We start from the raw sequence: 18,087 nt of genomic DNA, 5'->3' as shown, positions 1-18,087 counted from the left end.
CATCTATTACAATGACCTACTCAATAATTACGAGGGTATGCATTCGCATACTATTAAATATCAATTTACAGAGTGATCATCTAAGTATGTTTACCATTATTATTTCCTTCGGTAGTCAATTGATTCAATTTTTGTTTTTGGGGATTTGTAAGTATACTTTATTTTCATATACTTGGATTTTTTATCGAACGCGAACCAACCTATCTAACAGAATAATTGTTAAGTATATGGTTTTTTAATATTGATCTATCTAAATCAAAATACCAAAAAATAATTTCTGAATTATTAAAATGTATAGTAAGATAGTGCTTGTAAATTTTTTAAAAATAATGAAATATAAAAATAGATTGAATATTAATTGCTATATTTTTTATATCATAATGTAGTATCGTTAGTACACAAAGTTAAATATTTCAAAAGTTACTCGCTTAAATACATTTTAATGTAGGTGCATCAATATTTTCAAAAAAGTAATTTTATTAATAATTTAATAATGAAATGTTCACTTGAAAAATTTATATTTATTGGCTCAAGGCACTTCTTTAATAGAATATAAAAAAATCAAAGTATTTAAAAATATGACTCCTTTTAAGTTTTAAGTATATATTTAAAAGTTCTTAAAATCATAATTTGAGTAAATATACTCTTAAAAACACTATGTATATTAATTAACCAAGTCAAGATTTTATTTTTAAATTCTATGAATATCACTATATTTAATGTTTAACTATTATAGTAGCAAACTATAATATTTTTTTTTTAAACCTGTATTAATACGGCAAAGTAGATCGTTTTATATTTCAGTGAATCCTAATGGTACAACGATAACATACAATCTATATACGTGCTAAGAATGAATAATTGTTTTGTATCACCCACACATTTCAATTATTACCCTAATATCATAGGTTAGCATTAGCGTATTTAAAAGAAAAAATGGTAAATGTTAATATGATTTGGATAGTGAGTTATCTACTTATCTATAAACATAGTATTTCGTGTTGATCAGGGTTCAATCTTATCGGCATGTATAAACTATAAAATAATTTTACGTTGTTTTTAGGTGAAAATCCTGTAGTATAACGTCCGACCGTCACCTGTAGAGTCGCACTCCGTGGTATTTACTTATAAACGGCGTGAATAATCAAATTTGTATACATTAAGGTTCTTGTAAACGAGCGTAAAGAATAAACTTAATTTTTTATAATCACATAATCGGTTACAGCGATGAAGTTTCGTGTCAAAAGTGCTGTATACAAATAATTTTAATATTTCAGATCAAATAAGCGTATTGCAAAAATATATTTTTTTTTTTTTTTTGAGTGGCAATACAATTAATAGAAAAGAAGTTTTGTAGAACATTTTTTTTTTAAATTTTACCTGTGTACCGGTTAATCAGTACATCGTCCGAGCGATTAGGCGTATACGTATTTAGGAATCGGTAGTACAACGGCAGACCAATTTTACGGACTAGTTGGTGGGTGGGTGATGAATTCGTCGTCTTTTAATCATCGCAGCATGATGCCTATATACGTTTCAACTGACTATAATTTGGCGCCTCTCGTCGGAGAGCACGACGTACAAAAATATAATATTATCTAATAACAACACGATCACGTTCGTTTGCGCGATGTCATACTCACGGTCTTATATTTTTCAGATGGCTGTCAAATGGTGGTCCGTGATGGTCGCGCTGGCGTGTTGCTCGATCTGCCGCACCGTCATGTGCACGGCCGTCCGGCTGGACCTGCGACCGGTGCCATCCAACGATCCGGGTGTTGTTGATCTCGTCGAGATGCCCAACCCGGCGCTAGACCCCAGGCCCTCCGACCTAAACGTCACGGCACTGTTGGCCAAGCTGGCCGCCAAGTTCGACCCCAACTACATGAGCGTGACCGCCCCCGAACAGCTGATACCCGTTCCCGACATACCCTTCAGGTGAGCATGGTTATTGGATTTAATTTCGGGTTTTAACTTTCAATCGTCATCCGTCGTCGACACGAAAAAAACTCACTTATGCTAAATTATTTACGATTTCGAGGTTTTGTTTTGGTGTTGCTAGATTCAGGAAAAAAAATAAGCTATAATTTGATAATATTATCTACTATGCACTATCAAGTCGTAGAATTAATGAAAAATAATAAAAAACAACCTCCAATGTTTTACTTACTATAAAATGATAAATAATTTATAAAATATTTTCTATGCGATTAGAAATTAATAACATCATACTTAAACGGTTTTTGTGTGTCCTGGAAAATCGGTTTTTATCACACGGAAGGTTTTTTTCGTGTCAATGACGAATATTTTAATATGAATAGTGTTATTATTCTCATAAACTAAAAAATAATAAATGAACTTTGTTGAACTGAATTTATTTTTTAATAAACTGGTAGAGATACGTATCTAATATGGTACCATATTATCGAACCATTTAAAATAATATATTGTGAATGTACAGTGTGCAATCATCATGCCTCTGTTTAATAGACGAATAGCACTTAGGTCCAACACAAGTTCGTTTTGGTTTGATTTTTTTTATTATTTTTTATTATGTATATTAATCCATAGTAATTTTCATAAATTTCCAACTACCCCACATGTGTGTTATTATGTTTAAAACATATTTTTCTACCTAATATCAACTGATGTGATAGTCATGTATATTTATTAATAAAAATGTTAGTTTTTTTTTTTTTTTTAAAGTCCTATTAATGATTGTCAGGATGTTTTAGAAAAGTGTTGAGTATATTATTCTATATTCACATACCTTATATTAGATATTTACAAACTTAAACCAAATACTGAAGAAGCAAACACATAGACTATTGAAAGCCTTTTGACGTATTACGAAAGAAACTACGATTCTACAGATGAAGAGTGGTGCCGAACAATATATGTATTATGTTTAACGATGATTCATCTATAATACATAAAACACATTTTAAATGTAATATACTACAGTAATTAGGTAATAGATCAATATATTTATGTATATAACATAAATATTATATATATATATATATATGTATTTAATAAAATCATTTTAATGTAAGACATTCATTATTTTAAATTTTTTTAAATTTTTTTTATTACATAATATTACCATTAATAAGTTTATTTTTATTAATTTTCATCATAAACATTTTTAAATTTTATAATAAAAACATGCAGTTTTAATTTTTTTATTTCAAAGTAGTATTATTTTTGGAGTATTTTGATGCATAAAAATCGAATTTTAAACAATAGTAGTTTGTGGGTTATTATAAGTTTATTTCGGCGGTTAGTGGAGTAGTATAGGAGTACCCTGTAAATATCAGCACACTACTATTACGCACTTTTAAACTTTAAATATACTTATATATAATTAATTATTTGTCCAAAAATGTATTTTAAAATTCAAATAATCTGAAAAATATTCTGGTCTCAAAATATGAAATTAAAAATGTAGTTTTCACCGAGAAGAGGAAAAAACTTAAATATTTATAACGATAAAAAAAATAGTAAATAAATATGTTTATTTTATTTTCTAAAGATTTTATTTTATAACAATTTATATTCGTAAAAGGAGTATTTTTCAAAAACATTTAATGTTTTCTAAAATAATGAATGTCTTAGGTTAAAATGTGGATCGCTCTGTATTCGTTAACCGTAGATTGTAAACAACACAATTATACAGAATTATAAATGATAGGTTATACAGGCAGGACTGCAGGGTATACCAATTTATATCAAATAATAGATTTGACATTTTTTTTTTCGTCCCGTATAATATTATCCTGGCTCCCCTCAATACACACAAATATATATATATAATATTATAGTTTTGTACTAATAACACGTCATGTATTTTTAAACCAACCAACTCGTAACTTAATATATAGCTTACGCAGATACATCACTTATATTGTTACCAAGTGGTGTAAACTAAACTAAATACAAAAAAAAAAATCACGATTTATTTACGATTCGAACGGTAGGTATACATTATATAGAACACGTTATGTTAATTTCACGAGCTAGGTATATACTTACAATCTTTAAATTAGCAAAACAATTACTATTCAAACGTTTAAATTCACGTTTATTATATTTTATTGTGTAGCTACTAATTTAAAACGTTTAACGACTAATACAAGACGTATATACAATACAATGTTAAGTTTACGTAAATATAAATAGTTAACATAATTATATACTAAATACTTATTATAATTCATAAAAGTCTGTACTTTAGTTTGTATATTGTGGTTTGTACCAAATAAAATAGTATTAATTCATAAAAACTATTAGGAGTGTAGTCTTATGAAATACGCAGATAACGCTGGTATTATGTAATAACAGTAATTTATTGACATTTATGCATACATGATAAAAATATGATTTTATTGCAGCAGTACTACAAAATATAATAATAATATTAAAATATACTGTATACTTACTATAATTTATAAATTTTTCCTGTATTTTCGCAATAATCATATTATATCATGACATTAGTATACCTTTATTGTATTTTATGAGGTGTGACTGACTCCGCGACTTTTGACACCTTGACCAGTGATTTTTTTTTTTTTAAATATTTTCTCAAAAACATCAGCAAAAGATTTTTATTCAATTAATAGTAAGAAATAGCGTTCTTTATATCATATTCGCTGTATTATTTTCGTGATGCAAATTATTTAAACAGTAGGATTAGGTATAGTATAAACCGGGATAGCTAGATCATAGTTTTAGTAATAAATCGATTTTTAATTAATTAAATTATTTTCCATATACGTACATAACAATATTGTTGTTACATATTGTTACACATTGTTGTTATTAGGTATAATAATGTAAGTTAATATTATAGCGCAATATTACAATAATTTTTTTTTTTTTAATAAGTAAATATGTAATTTTCCCGGTTGGCAGTAGCAGCCGCGAGCTGTTCATATAAATTAAGAACATTGCTACTTGTCTTATGGCTGTAAAAAAAAAACATCCACTAATAACATTCAGGACTCTGATGGCTCCACCCCCTGACTTGAATACCTATAGTTACCATTGGATGCACTTGCTATTATTATTGTAGTAACTAATGAAATAATAATACTAACATTGTTGTTATCATCCGTGTGTTGCACAGGAGGAATCGACGAGGCCGATTGGTACCTACGGGCAAGATGCCGGCGGAGATCCGGGATCTGGACACCAAATATTTCTCGCTGGCAGACGGCCGGCGGCTCCGGACCCGGATATCCGGTCAGTTGCGCCGGAAGATCCAGCAGTACCTCTGGGGCCGGACAGCGTGTCCGATGCACAGGCAGTGGAAGGACCTGGGCCAGAGATTCTGGCCCCGGTGGCTGCTCGAAGGCCACTGTCCCAAGGGTGAGACGTCGTGCTCGGTACCATCCGGCATGTACTGCCGAGCCACCGGAAACCAGTACAAGACGCTATTGCGGTGGCACTGCCGGGGCCCTAGTGGTCCTTCGGCCGTACTACAGCAGTACAACAGCTTGCCGGGCGGAAAGGCTACGGGGTCGATGGTCAACCCGATAAAGGTGTGTCAGTGGATCAAGGTGGAGTACCCGGTGGTGACCGAGTGTGGTTGCGGTTGCGCGACCGACGTCTCCGAGTGACGGAGCTGGGCGGCACCCGCCTGCGAGAGCGAAACGAAACTATATCATATTATTATTATTATTATTATTTCATTGTATACGAGTGGTATACCTTATATCATTATTATTTTTCTCCAAGCCTTTATTATTATTATTATTATTATTTTTTTTTACGAGTCGGACGACTTGTCGCACACTACTAGTCTTAATATAATAATGTACGAAACACGGTTTTTTTTTAACGACCAATTAGTTGTTAAGAATTACATGTATTTAAAATAATTTACTACTCATTTATGTACACCGTCGTCCATAACGTCAGTCTCGACGTATCATAATATAATATGACACATTATCATTATATTTTAATGTTCGAAAAAGGAGATCGCATATTATATATATATATATACATAATCATTGTTATGATCGTCTTCCCGACACTGCGTGGCGTCGTGTAAATAATTTGGATGGTCATTAAATACTATTATTATAATAATATAAACCAGAAATATTGCACTAAACGATCATTTCAATAAATTATAATATCCTATAACTGCAGAGCATAATCGACCGATCGGTTGGCGCTAAATCGCCGGGTTACAATTTATTACAAATCAGAGACAACAATATCACGTTGGTTATTGGTAGGCTATTGTGGTCGGATAAAACCACGGCCGTTAAAGGCTTTTTACCGACACTCTCATCCACCACACCCCACTACGATCATTATAAGTTATGATGGTTTCTACTGTATATCATAATATATACAATCCTATTCACGGAAACGTATTAAACGTCAATCTAGAATTAATTTATATTTTACTGATGCGTCCATCGCATTATTATACATCGCGTCGTGACAGACATGATTTTTCGACAAATTGTTTTTAATAAAATATCACTCGTCAGCTGTCCGTATATTATACTATATATATTTTAGTATATTACTATATTGTGTAACTCCTTCACTCTCTCTCCCACGTATCATTATTATTATTATTATTATTATCGACATTCTTTGAGGTTTACATATCATATCGTTTTACTTATTTATACCATCGCGCGTAGATATTGTCGGAAAAAATAATACGAAATCTGAGTAAGTTCGAAGATTTATTTTTTTTAAGTCCACCTACAATAAACGTTAGCGCACATTTGATAATTTTTTTACCAAATCGAATATAACGCATTATATTATATTCTTTCGTTTTGCTTTGAATTATTTTAATTTTATATTTATATTTATACATGTATTTTGTAAAAGCTTCTTGATTCTTTTTTTTTTGCACTCGTGTAATGTCTTCTTTTTTTTTGTTGTACATAATTATTTAATATATAGTTAAATTATAATTAATTCATTATATATATATTATTTATTTTATACAGACCTTTTTACGCCCGAGTAAAATTTAAACTATATATTACCTATATATTTATATATAATTTTAATATGATTTTGTAAATTATTTTTCACGATGTAAATAACAAAGTTATACATAAATGACAATACAAAAACAAGACGCATCGTTCATCTTATTATTTATATTAATTAATAATGCACTAAGAGTTGGATAAAAATTCATGATTTTTGTCATAAGAAATGTACTTAACTTTTTTATGAATTCTAGCAACAAAACGTCATGAGTACAAATCTATAAAACGGTTTCTGCAGCATTGAATAATATGGAAACCCATTAGTGTATTAAATTATATTTCAAGATATAAGTGTATATTTTTGATGGTTGTGATGTTAAATACGATTTTAAATTTAAATATTAATATATTACAATATTATTGTCATTTATCATTATTTATCAGTCGAACGATGTAAAAAATTGTCTGCAACACAATAATATGTACGCCTCGATTATAATACGCTCATTCACTTTTATTGAATTTTAATTCAATTTTACTACAGTTACGCAAATTCCATAATAATTATACCAAAAAAAAAAAATAATAATAATAATAAAATTTTAAACAAAAGAATCAAGTCTGAAATCTGCACAAAATAATCAAAATTAAAATTTTATAATTATATATTTTAATCATGCATTTTGTACCTACACGTATCAAACAAGATTTGTTTATGTATTAATGTTACGACTTGGCGAGATTAGTTTTCGGCAATGCACGAACTTTTACCAATCTTGTTCGTTATTACCATCGTCGAGTATAATATTGAGATCAAACAGTAACTTATTAAAAAAAATTGTATATTATTATCGTGTACTACGTATGTGACGCGACGTATTAATTACAACCGCAGCACGGATTTATAATAATAGTAATGAATCGGTGGGCGGCGGATCGAGTCGTCTAAAATGCCAGTCTTTTATTTTTGTTTCAATTGTTCGAGAGACGACACATTGTTTGTGTGTGAAAAAAAAAAATCAAAAAACTATTACTATTGTTTCTGTTTCGTCGGTTTTTTTTCCACTCGTCGTCGTAAGCCGCCGTAGAAAATATGCTCTCGGTCAGCGGTTCGATTGCAGAGCTGCGTATAAAGTATGTGTTGCGCGTGTGCTGACAGTCGTAAACAATTTTTTTTTTAAACTATTACGTTCGAACGAGCGCGTTCCTCGTCGTGGTCTTTTGTACGTTTCGATTTTTAGAAGTCTCTATATAAAGCATAATATTATAATAATATATTATTTAGAACGATTATTTCCACGTCACGTTCGTCCGTTGTCGTGGTTATACCAAAATGTTATGGGTATGCTCTCAAATTTTCAGATAAAAATACTGGACACGTGTCGATGAGCACTGGTCATTTGGACGAATCCCTATAGCCTTTTACACGAAATTGGGGATAAGCCGTTCGGGTGAGTTTCGTACACATCACGCGTTTGAGCGAACAAAATAGACCGTTTTTTTTTTTATAGTAAAAACTATACTCCCGATTTTGCAGTATTTTTTTTTTTTTTTTTTTTTATTGATCTATTTTTAAAAAACCCGGCATCATAGGCCATTAGTTACAGTTTTTTTTTTTTTTTTTTGTTTCATATTTATGTTTACATTATATTATATTTGGTCTATTAAATTAATTGATTTTAAAAAATTAAGTATTTTCCTGTTTTGGGCGGGATCCGGACCGAGTAGTGAATCAAGTGTTTCTGTAATATTGGAGTTCATTCGTTCCTGTTGATAGAGTTGGCATTCCGTTAGTATGTGTTTGATGGTGAGGAGGGTTCCACATCCTTCACATGTTGGAGGTTCTTCTTTTGACATGAGGTATCCATGTGTTAATCTGGAGTGCCCAATTCTGAGTCGATTTATAGTGGTTTCTTCTTTTCGGTTAAATTCATGATTTTCCCACCTAAATGTTGTTTTTTTTATCTGGTTTGGTTTTGTGTCTTTTTTTTGCAGTATTTATGATGGTCATTATAGCAAAATCGGGTAGTATGCGCTTTATTCACTTGTAATCGTTTGAAACTGTATTATAGTTTTGTGCTTTTACGTTTTTGATACCTATACCACAGCTTCTGTGAAACGATAATTAATTCTGATTCTCGTGTCATAAGCATACCTACTGCGTTTTGTTTTAATTTTAATTTAATAATAATGTATTAAAAAAATTGATTGTACCTAATGGAAAGCGCTGTGTCGTTATTGACAACTTTTAAATCGAAGTAAAATATTCCGACACGGACAGTTATAAGAAGTCTGAACATACTTAAACACAACTTATACACGGGAAGGAAAATATTGTCGCTCAGTTGATACATGACACTCCGTGGAAGTTTGCCTGACCTGTTTGAAACAATTCGATCAAACGGTAATCATATCTGATTTTATATCGATTCACCCCAACGCACTGTTTCGTAAATTGTTTATACTCCCATATTAACACTCCAGCAAAATAATAATAATTATTATTGTGTTAATGATTTACAATTGCATTTGAGAGCTCTAAATATTATGGCTTATTAAATTATTACGATACTTATTAGGTGTTGATTATTGTGTGTTATACATCGACTGTTTATATACTAATATTACACTTAGTACATATATTATATTATTGTGATTACATGGCATTTCTATTTAAACCGTTCAATATACAGAGTTATTAATTTATCGTGATAAGTCTATTATCTGGCTGTATTATATCTTAAGAAATACCATAAGCAGTTTTTTAGTTGGAATTGTTTATTTATTTAATTAACAATATTCGTCATCTGCCTACAATCGTCAAGCGGATTTGTCAATTGCATTTGATTATTCCTCGTTTTACTATATGATATTGCGGTATTAACGGTACAATAATCGCTCTAAGTACACATTTCTGTAAATCTGGAAATAAACTAAATACGGTCAGACTATTTGTGGGCTCGTAATTTTTACCCCTGTCTTCGTCAAATCCAAATTTTCGCCTCGCAGACGAGGACCCGCTAAAAGATAATTATATTATCGTCGTCGTCGTCGTCGTCGAGGTAAAATCAGTATATTATTATATATATACATACTGCATGCGTTTTGTGTGCGTGTATAATAATATATTATACACATATAGGCACCAACATATATACGGCGCGAAGAGAGGAGAAAAATATGAAGAAAAAAAAACCACTACACACGCGACACCCACACTGTTCTGACGCCCTCACGTTTAACCCGGACGCGGATGTTTTAATAGTTATTTATTGTAATAGGTGAAAAAAGCGTGGGCCGACCCGGGGGATTCTAGATTATTTTAATTAATATAATTTATACATAATATTATAATGTATTCCTCGAGAGCGTGGTGGTTTTTTTTTCGAAAAAGTCGAAAAAAAAATTCGGTAGATAACATCGCCGGTCGGCGTCAATCTCATAACACACGCGTTGTATTATTATGTTCTCTACGAAAGAGAAACCGTATAAGTATACACCTGCAGGTACCTACTGCATCTTAGTTCAGTCGTAGCACACAGCAATAGAGCGGTAGGTAGGTATAACACTTATATGAGATTGTTTATTTTTTTCGTCCGTTTGTTAGATTTTTGTCTTCGCCGTATTCGTGTATACTTTCAAAAGACAGTTGGACTATATATTATACGAAGATATCGATGTTCATAAAAATAGACAATAATTATTCTAAGACGTTGTCAATTTTGGCTCAAAACTGATTTTTTGAATTAACCCAATAAACACTATAGAATATTCTTCGGAAAACAAACAAATTTAATTTTTGTAGTTTAAAAAACTGCAGAATTAAAAAAAAAATGTAACAAACAAAATCTAATTGAAATGAAAAATGAGTGATACCAAATTTAAATTTTGAATTATTGTGCTTAGTCCTTACTGTTTTTACACTAAACGTGCTTATTCCATAGGCACCTACCAGGAAACGGATTTTCGTGACTATGAATATTTTCAGAATTTTTAAATAAAAAAAAATATTGGTCATGTATTAAATGTATCATGATTTTTTTTTTCATTCCAACCACCTAAAAAACCCGCAAATTCAACAACACTTTTGGTATTATTCCAACAATACTCGAGTTTTACTGTTCATTAGAACAAACGATCGACGACGATTATAAGGTAGTAGGGTATAGATCAAAATGTCGCACGGATCAGAGACCAGATATTTTGTTTTTAGTAAAAATACTGGTTTTCCTATATTATGCATGGTGTATACTGTATATTATTATACTATACGATATTTAATTAATTCGAAATGTTTACGATCAAGCTATAAGTATATTATATGATTATTCGTATACTGTGCGCGGCTTATTATGATTATTGTCGGTAATAAAATCATTTAATATTGTCGTAAAAAACAATAAAAATGTAAACATCTGGAAAACAACGAATGGACGTTTAAAAAACAATATAATAGCTTATGCGCACACAATAATTAAACACTGTAAGTAATAATGTATAATAATAATAATACATAATAATATTATAATATCTGAAATCGGCCTCGTATTTTTTTTTGTTTTTTTTTTTTGTTTTCGTCGTACAAACCTTTGTGTTCGACATAATATTATTATGACCGATTGGCAGTTCGGGACGAATAAACAATATATTATACTTTTAATATATAACACGTGTTGTACGTATAGAATTCTTAAACCACATTTTTTTTTGTTCTTCCAAATAACCTCTACTGCAGCAGTATTGCGGCTGCGCGAATATTATAACGACATATTATACACTTATATATATATAGTAATATTATAATAATATAATGTAGTTTTTTATGTGCTTACGACAATACTTTACAAATTTTCTTGAAATAGTATTATATATAACGTATTTTATACATGATGATGATAATAATAATATGTACATAAGGTATGGCCGGCAAAAGCGCTGTCAAGGATGACCACTGAGCTCTGCAGTACGTTTTGGGTTACCCTTCGGCCACGATAAATTTAGATCACGTCAATTATTTACGTGTACTTATATGTATCATGACAATCATAAAAATCAAAATATACGCAGCACCTGTGTGGCGTAAAAACTAGACGATAAAAATATATTATACGTGCGAGTGATAAATAATATTATATTAATAGGTATGGGTTCGCGCACTCACATAATATGTATATTATTATACCGAAATTAAGTAAAAAATAAAAATAAAATAATGGTAGCAAAAACACATCGTAATATAATGATTCATGCACCTATATCGTGGTTATTGGTTAATACCTTTTGGGCTCAATAGCGACAACGTCTTATAAATCGTTTTTAATCTGTACAAGCTGTCAAGTGAATATTACTATCGTTCGGAAGGATTTAAACAAAAACAAAACAAAACAATTTCCGACACATACCTATTATATTATAATATTAATAATATTAATTTAACCGTCGTCAATCATAATACTACACGTATTATACATCAGCAATTATTTTAAGGTTTAAAATATTCGTATATTGACCGTTAAAATACTTAATTTATGATTATGAAAATAATTTAATAGCAATTTTTTTATATTACTATGATAGTCTTAAACTGTATATTCATTGTATTATTCAGTATTGAACGAATAAATAAATAATAACAATTATAACAATAATATCAATTTAAACTGTATTTTTTGGGATTAGTTGTGTTCTTTGTGGTTGACGATAATACATTATATTACAATATTATGTACCTACAAAGAAAATAAAACGTTTCGATATGGTTTGAGGTTATGTATTTACGGAGAACCGACCGGAAGAAGTTCCTGCTGCCGCTTATATGGTGTGGGGTTTGTGGATTTCAGGTGATAGAAAAAAATCTCTGACAACCTACACGGTCACAATAACGATATAATATAGTAATGAGCTGATGGTTAGGTGAAATAAAAAGGGAGATAAAAAGAATATATAAATAAACTCTAATTGAAACATATAAATCCGACGCGAATATTATAATATTATGAGCACATCCGCTGCAATGATTCATTGATGGTGGCTCGATAAAAAAAATGTTTAGACCGATCGATAATAAAAACGTGTCTTTTCGTATAATACACTAAAATTTATATATAAAATATACATAATATAATATTATATTCGAAAAAATCGAGAAAAAAAATATGAAACTGTGCGATCTATATAATACACTATAAAATCAAAACGTCACTCGTGTAAATATGATGGTGGCGTCGGAAAATATAAATGAAATATTGACAACATTCCGGTAAAAAACGTTTAAATATTTTTAATGATATTCAGCCGTAGCAAAACCTAACCAGCGGTCGTGCGATGTTACCACATAGGCCCATAATTTTAATATAATCAAATTACGGATATTCACTTATAGATCCCAAAAACACATTTAAAGATCATTTTTCTCCCACAAATTTTGCTCGGGCAAAATTAAATAATATTCAATAAGATTAAAAATTAATGACGCTTGAAGTGAAATTATTCTATTTATTTCAGCTTAAAAAGCTACTGATTTGGGATTGCGATCAATGAGGCGATAACATAATATTTTGTATACTTTTAAAAATAATAAAGTGATAATCCGTTCGCCGCGGTCGTCGCTAGAAATAGAAAACAGTTAAACTCGGCAAAAACATAATAATTATAATAAATAATAATAAAACGTCGTGAAATTTTTCGGCTGCGGAGTAAAGTAGTTTTTGGCAAAAACATAGACAGGGCAGTCGGCCGACGCGACGGACCAGCGGACGGACGGACGCCACGATGAAACGTAGTTGGCGCCACCGCCGCCTCGTCAATATAACGAATAATATCGAAATCGTTCTAAAAACATTGGCCACGTGATTTTTCCGCACTTGAACTCGTTTGATCATGAAAGTACATATTTTATATTATTATAAATTATAATATAATGATAATTGCACTTTCAACAGAATCGCGAATACGGGAATAATAACATTCACAAACGTTTTAAATATACAGGATGATTCATCAAGGACGTTCTCACAGTGTTCTCCTTTAATGATGAATTTATTCAAAATTTAATTTGAAACGTGAAAATATATTTAAACACCACGTTTTCAAATAATTGGGATTTTTTGTATGACTATTAATAGCAGTGTCATGTGGTAAAAACTAAAAAGTAAAACAAATTTCTGTTCTAAAAAATACATGAGAACCGCCTTGATAACCTAACCTTTTTTGCTAAATTTTTTTGAAGATGTTAAAGTATCTAAACCAAAATTTGAAAGAGTAGTTTCTTAATAATTAAATATTTGTTTTTTATGCTATGGTCTATGAATACTAACCTTTAAAATGGTTTTAGAAAAATATAAAATATGCCATTTTGGATCTACTATTTATTATTACTTAAACTTGTAAATTACCATAAATCTTATATTAGTTATCTTCAAAACTCATTATCACATACCTATCTTACACGAAGTTAAATAACTAAAAAATTACTCATTTAAATTTTGATTTTAATAGGTCAACTTTTCAGTAAATTTATCACCTAAGTAATTTTCAACATAAAAAATGGTGGTATTTATTTTAAAAAAAAACAGTAGTTTATATTTCCAAATACCTAAAACTTATTATGTAATAAAAAAAAAAACGTTTCGAGATTATTCTCACAATATTTCTCAAGAACATTTGGTATTTAAGCATATTTGAAAATTCCAAAAATCAGATTTTGAATAACTGCATTATTCAAAAAAAAAAAGTGTGAACATGTTTGGTGAATCTCCTTATAATGTTATGCACACTTGTGATAATACCTATTGTTTATTACAGTCAACTTTTCCAAAGTAATCGTACCCAAATTTGTATTATATTAACTAACAACTGATACAACCGAATAATGTGCTCACTAATGAAACGTCCAATCATCAACGTATTGTATTATTGTTCATATTTGTGCCGATCTCTTTCCGCTTCTTATCGCATGCGAATTATATAATTTTCCGTTCTGTTTTCGACATAATTTTTTTAAAATACCACGAGGAGTCGATTCCAGGTGCTCGCGATGTCAAAGGCTAGTTGGCTTTATTATAATTTACATAATAATATTTTCGGGGTCTTTGTTTTCCGCGTCAGGTACACATATCGGTGCAGTGAATATATTATTATCAACATAAACGACAATTATTATAATATTGCATTTTACCAATATCTGCGGCTGAGAATGCAAAGAATGTCGACTATGGTACCTGTATATATGTAAGAGCCATTGTCTGCAGCCGGTCATCAACTTATACAAGTAGTAAAAATACGGTTGCCCAATTTCCACGCACGTTGAAAAAAAACGTATTACACTTGCTGTAGTATCTGATAACGGGACGGTCAAGAACGATAATATTCTTGGAAAAAATTAAAATCGATGTCGACGTCATAAACGTGAATTTTCAATGTTTTAGCTGTTTTCCTATGTACCAATAATTTGTTTAAAAGAAACGTAATGATAAAATAAATAAATCAATAAATCAAATGGACTTAAAAATATGGAAAACACAATAGGAATTTATATAGAACAATAATTATTTTGAACAGACCTAACCCGACCCGCTGCAGAAAATTGATTTTGTAAGTAAGCATAGAGTATATCATTATATAACATATATATTATAATATAGTAGTATTAAATAGGAATTATTTACGGGGAATAAATTTGATCTTAAAAATTCTTAGGTTTATACTTAGACTATATAATAATATGTATGAATAAATAATAATAATAAAAAAAAAAACTAAAAACAATTATTATAATATTATTCCGACCTTCGGATCGTTAAGTCGTATGTGCGCAGCGAGTGTTGCGTTAAATGCGACCAATAAACAATACGCGTAAAGGATCATCATTCAAGGTTCGTCTTCATCAGTGATGGATCTTCAGATAAAAAAATTAAAATTGCTTTTTATAGCCCTCGAAATACTTCTCACGTTTCAGAGTCTCAGATCGTCGGTAAGGTCGCCGCGTAATGTCCGCTATAATGTAATATATACCTACCTATTATTATTGTCGTTTATTTCGGCGACGGGCTGGACCATTTAAACAGTGGAAACATATTATAATTACTAAACATGGTTCGGTTCGAAAATATCGCAGCGGTGTTTCGCGCTCCAGACTTCGGAACTGTGTGTAAACTACAAACTCATATAACCGCATTCTTCCGTCTTTGTACGTGATTTTATTATTGCCTATATATAATATGTTTTAATATTAAGTGTAGGTACAATAGGCGATTTATAATTTGACGGCATCACGAAAAAAGAAAAAATGCGTTTCGCCACGGTAATAATAATGATAATAATAATAATAATTCGTTATTTACGGCGGTGGTTATCGTGGCAGCAAATATTATATACCTGCTGTTATTATGCATTATAATAAACGTATACTACGATATAATAGGTCAATCAAATGTCATTAATTCAAAATCGTGTAAAGGCGGAGGCCTTCGCCGACGTCCGTCCGGCACCGTTCGACTCGTGGCTTAATAATATTATTATTGTTTATTATTATAATCCATACCTACCTGGCTGTGTACCATATTTACTTTATAATATACGACTTGAGTGTTACGAAACGCACATGAAATAATAAATTCCCGCGAACAAGTGCAGTAATATCGTTTTAATCATTAACAAAACAGATTTTTATCCGACCATCGTGGAACTCGTAACATGTTGTACGGTTTATGGTTATCCAGTTTACTGGACGAATGGTAAAGGACCAGCCCAATCGGATTTTCCTACGTGATTAGCGATTCCGTATAATGTTATATCAATCGACAAAAATATCATTGTAAGGGCTATGAAATGTTAAGACTTAAATTAAAAATGTAAAAGGTTTTTACACCTTATATTTTATGCTTGTTGCTATTTTCTTAGTTAATCTATCTGACATACTGGTGGTTTGGTCGATACGTTTCGTGGTTACCAATGTTATTTAAAATTAAATAGTTTATGAGTTAATGTGAACAATTTGAATAGTATTAGCATTGGAAGTAAACTTAAAATGTATTCATATTCTTCAATAAAAACAAAAATTAAAAATTTGAGTAGGTATTTAATAAGAATATTATGTTACAGGTATTTTTTTTAAATTCAAACTAAAAGGATTTTACGGAAATCCAGTAAATTTTAAATAGATTAAGATTTCTATGTATAATTAATTATTATTATATATTTTTTAAATCATGTTTTGTTTTAAATTACATATAGAAACTGAGAATTTAACATAATAATATATCCTTGTTATATTTTTTTTTATAAAGGTAAACAATTTTTTTAATTTTTTATTTTGTTCATATACATATACATACATACTGTATAATATATTATGTAAAATTATTAGAGGAAATTCGACACTCACTTGTTTTAAATCACAAATGTTTATAGATTTCATCCATAACAGCTGCACTCATCCCCGCGAAACTGTTTTCACCCGTATAAAATACATTATGATTTCATAATGATCATCTTTTACGCATAAACGTTTAACTTTTGTAGTCTGTAGACCCAATATTTAACTGGTGAATGAATAATTATTCCTTTCGAAAATTGTCTTGAAGATAAATTGAAATATCACTATATCGGAGAACATTCCGATCATAGTATGGTAGTCAAGGCTTACATAATGTTTACAATGTTTACATATTACATCGTTTACAATTTTTATCATTTTGTTTTGTTTTGTCTAATAACAAATCTAACATTGTTTGGTGGTGGTGTAATATATTATATAATATCACTCTTAAATGCGTGTGTCAATTACCAGGTAATTAAATTGCAATATTATAATATTTTTTTTTTTAAATCCAATTTTTATACTATCATAAAATTATGCTCAAATATTTGTATGCATATATTTTAAATTTCAAATACTAAAAAACTAACCTTTTTAAGGCGATTTATTTCAATTAAATTGCTAGTTATTGTACATCGACATTTTGTTAAATGTTTAAAAACCAATCTATGTCGTCTCGGTCTCACTACTCAATAACCCTTAAATTCCTGAATTTCCACACACCATAGCTCGAAGATCTAGTTAAATGTCCCCAAATCGAGGATATATGTCACAGAAACCGGCTATACTCGT

General features: G+C 30.1%; 1 protein-coding gene across 1 annotated transcript in view; it reads left to right on the top strand.

Annotated features, from left to right (window-relative positions):
- LOC132921356 (noggin-like) overlaps nt 1–6,982 on the top strand; it is a 37,935-nt gene extending 30,953 nt beyond the window's left edge. The window contains exons 2-3 of the mRNA XM_060984344.1: nt 1,661–1,938; nt 5,132–6,982. Coding sequence (XP_060840327.1) covers nt 1,661–1,938; nt 5,132–5,624 — 771 coding nt within the window. The 3' untranslated portion in view covers nt 5,625–6,982. The remainder of the gene's footprint in view (nt 1–1,660; nt 1,939–5,131) is intronic.
- The last annotated feature ends 11,105 nt before the right edge of the window (nt 6,983–18,087 follow it).

This window comes from Rhopalosiphum padi, chromosome 2, assembly GCF_020882245.1.
Source record: "Rhopalosiphum padi isolate XX-2018 chromosome 2, ASM2088224v1, whole genome shotgun sequence".
Classification (NCBI taxonomy): Eukaryota; Metazoa; Arthropoda; class Insecta; order Hemiptera; family Aphididae; genus Rhopalosiphum; species Rhopalosiphum padi.
The sequence above is the reverse complement of the archived record's forward strand: the minus strand, read 5'-3'. Positions and strand labels throughout refer to the sequence as shown.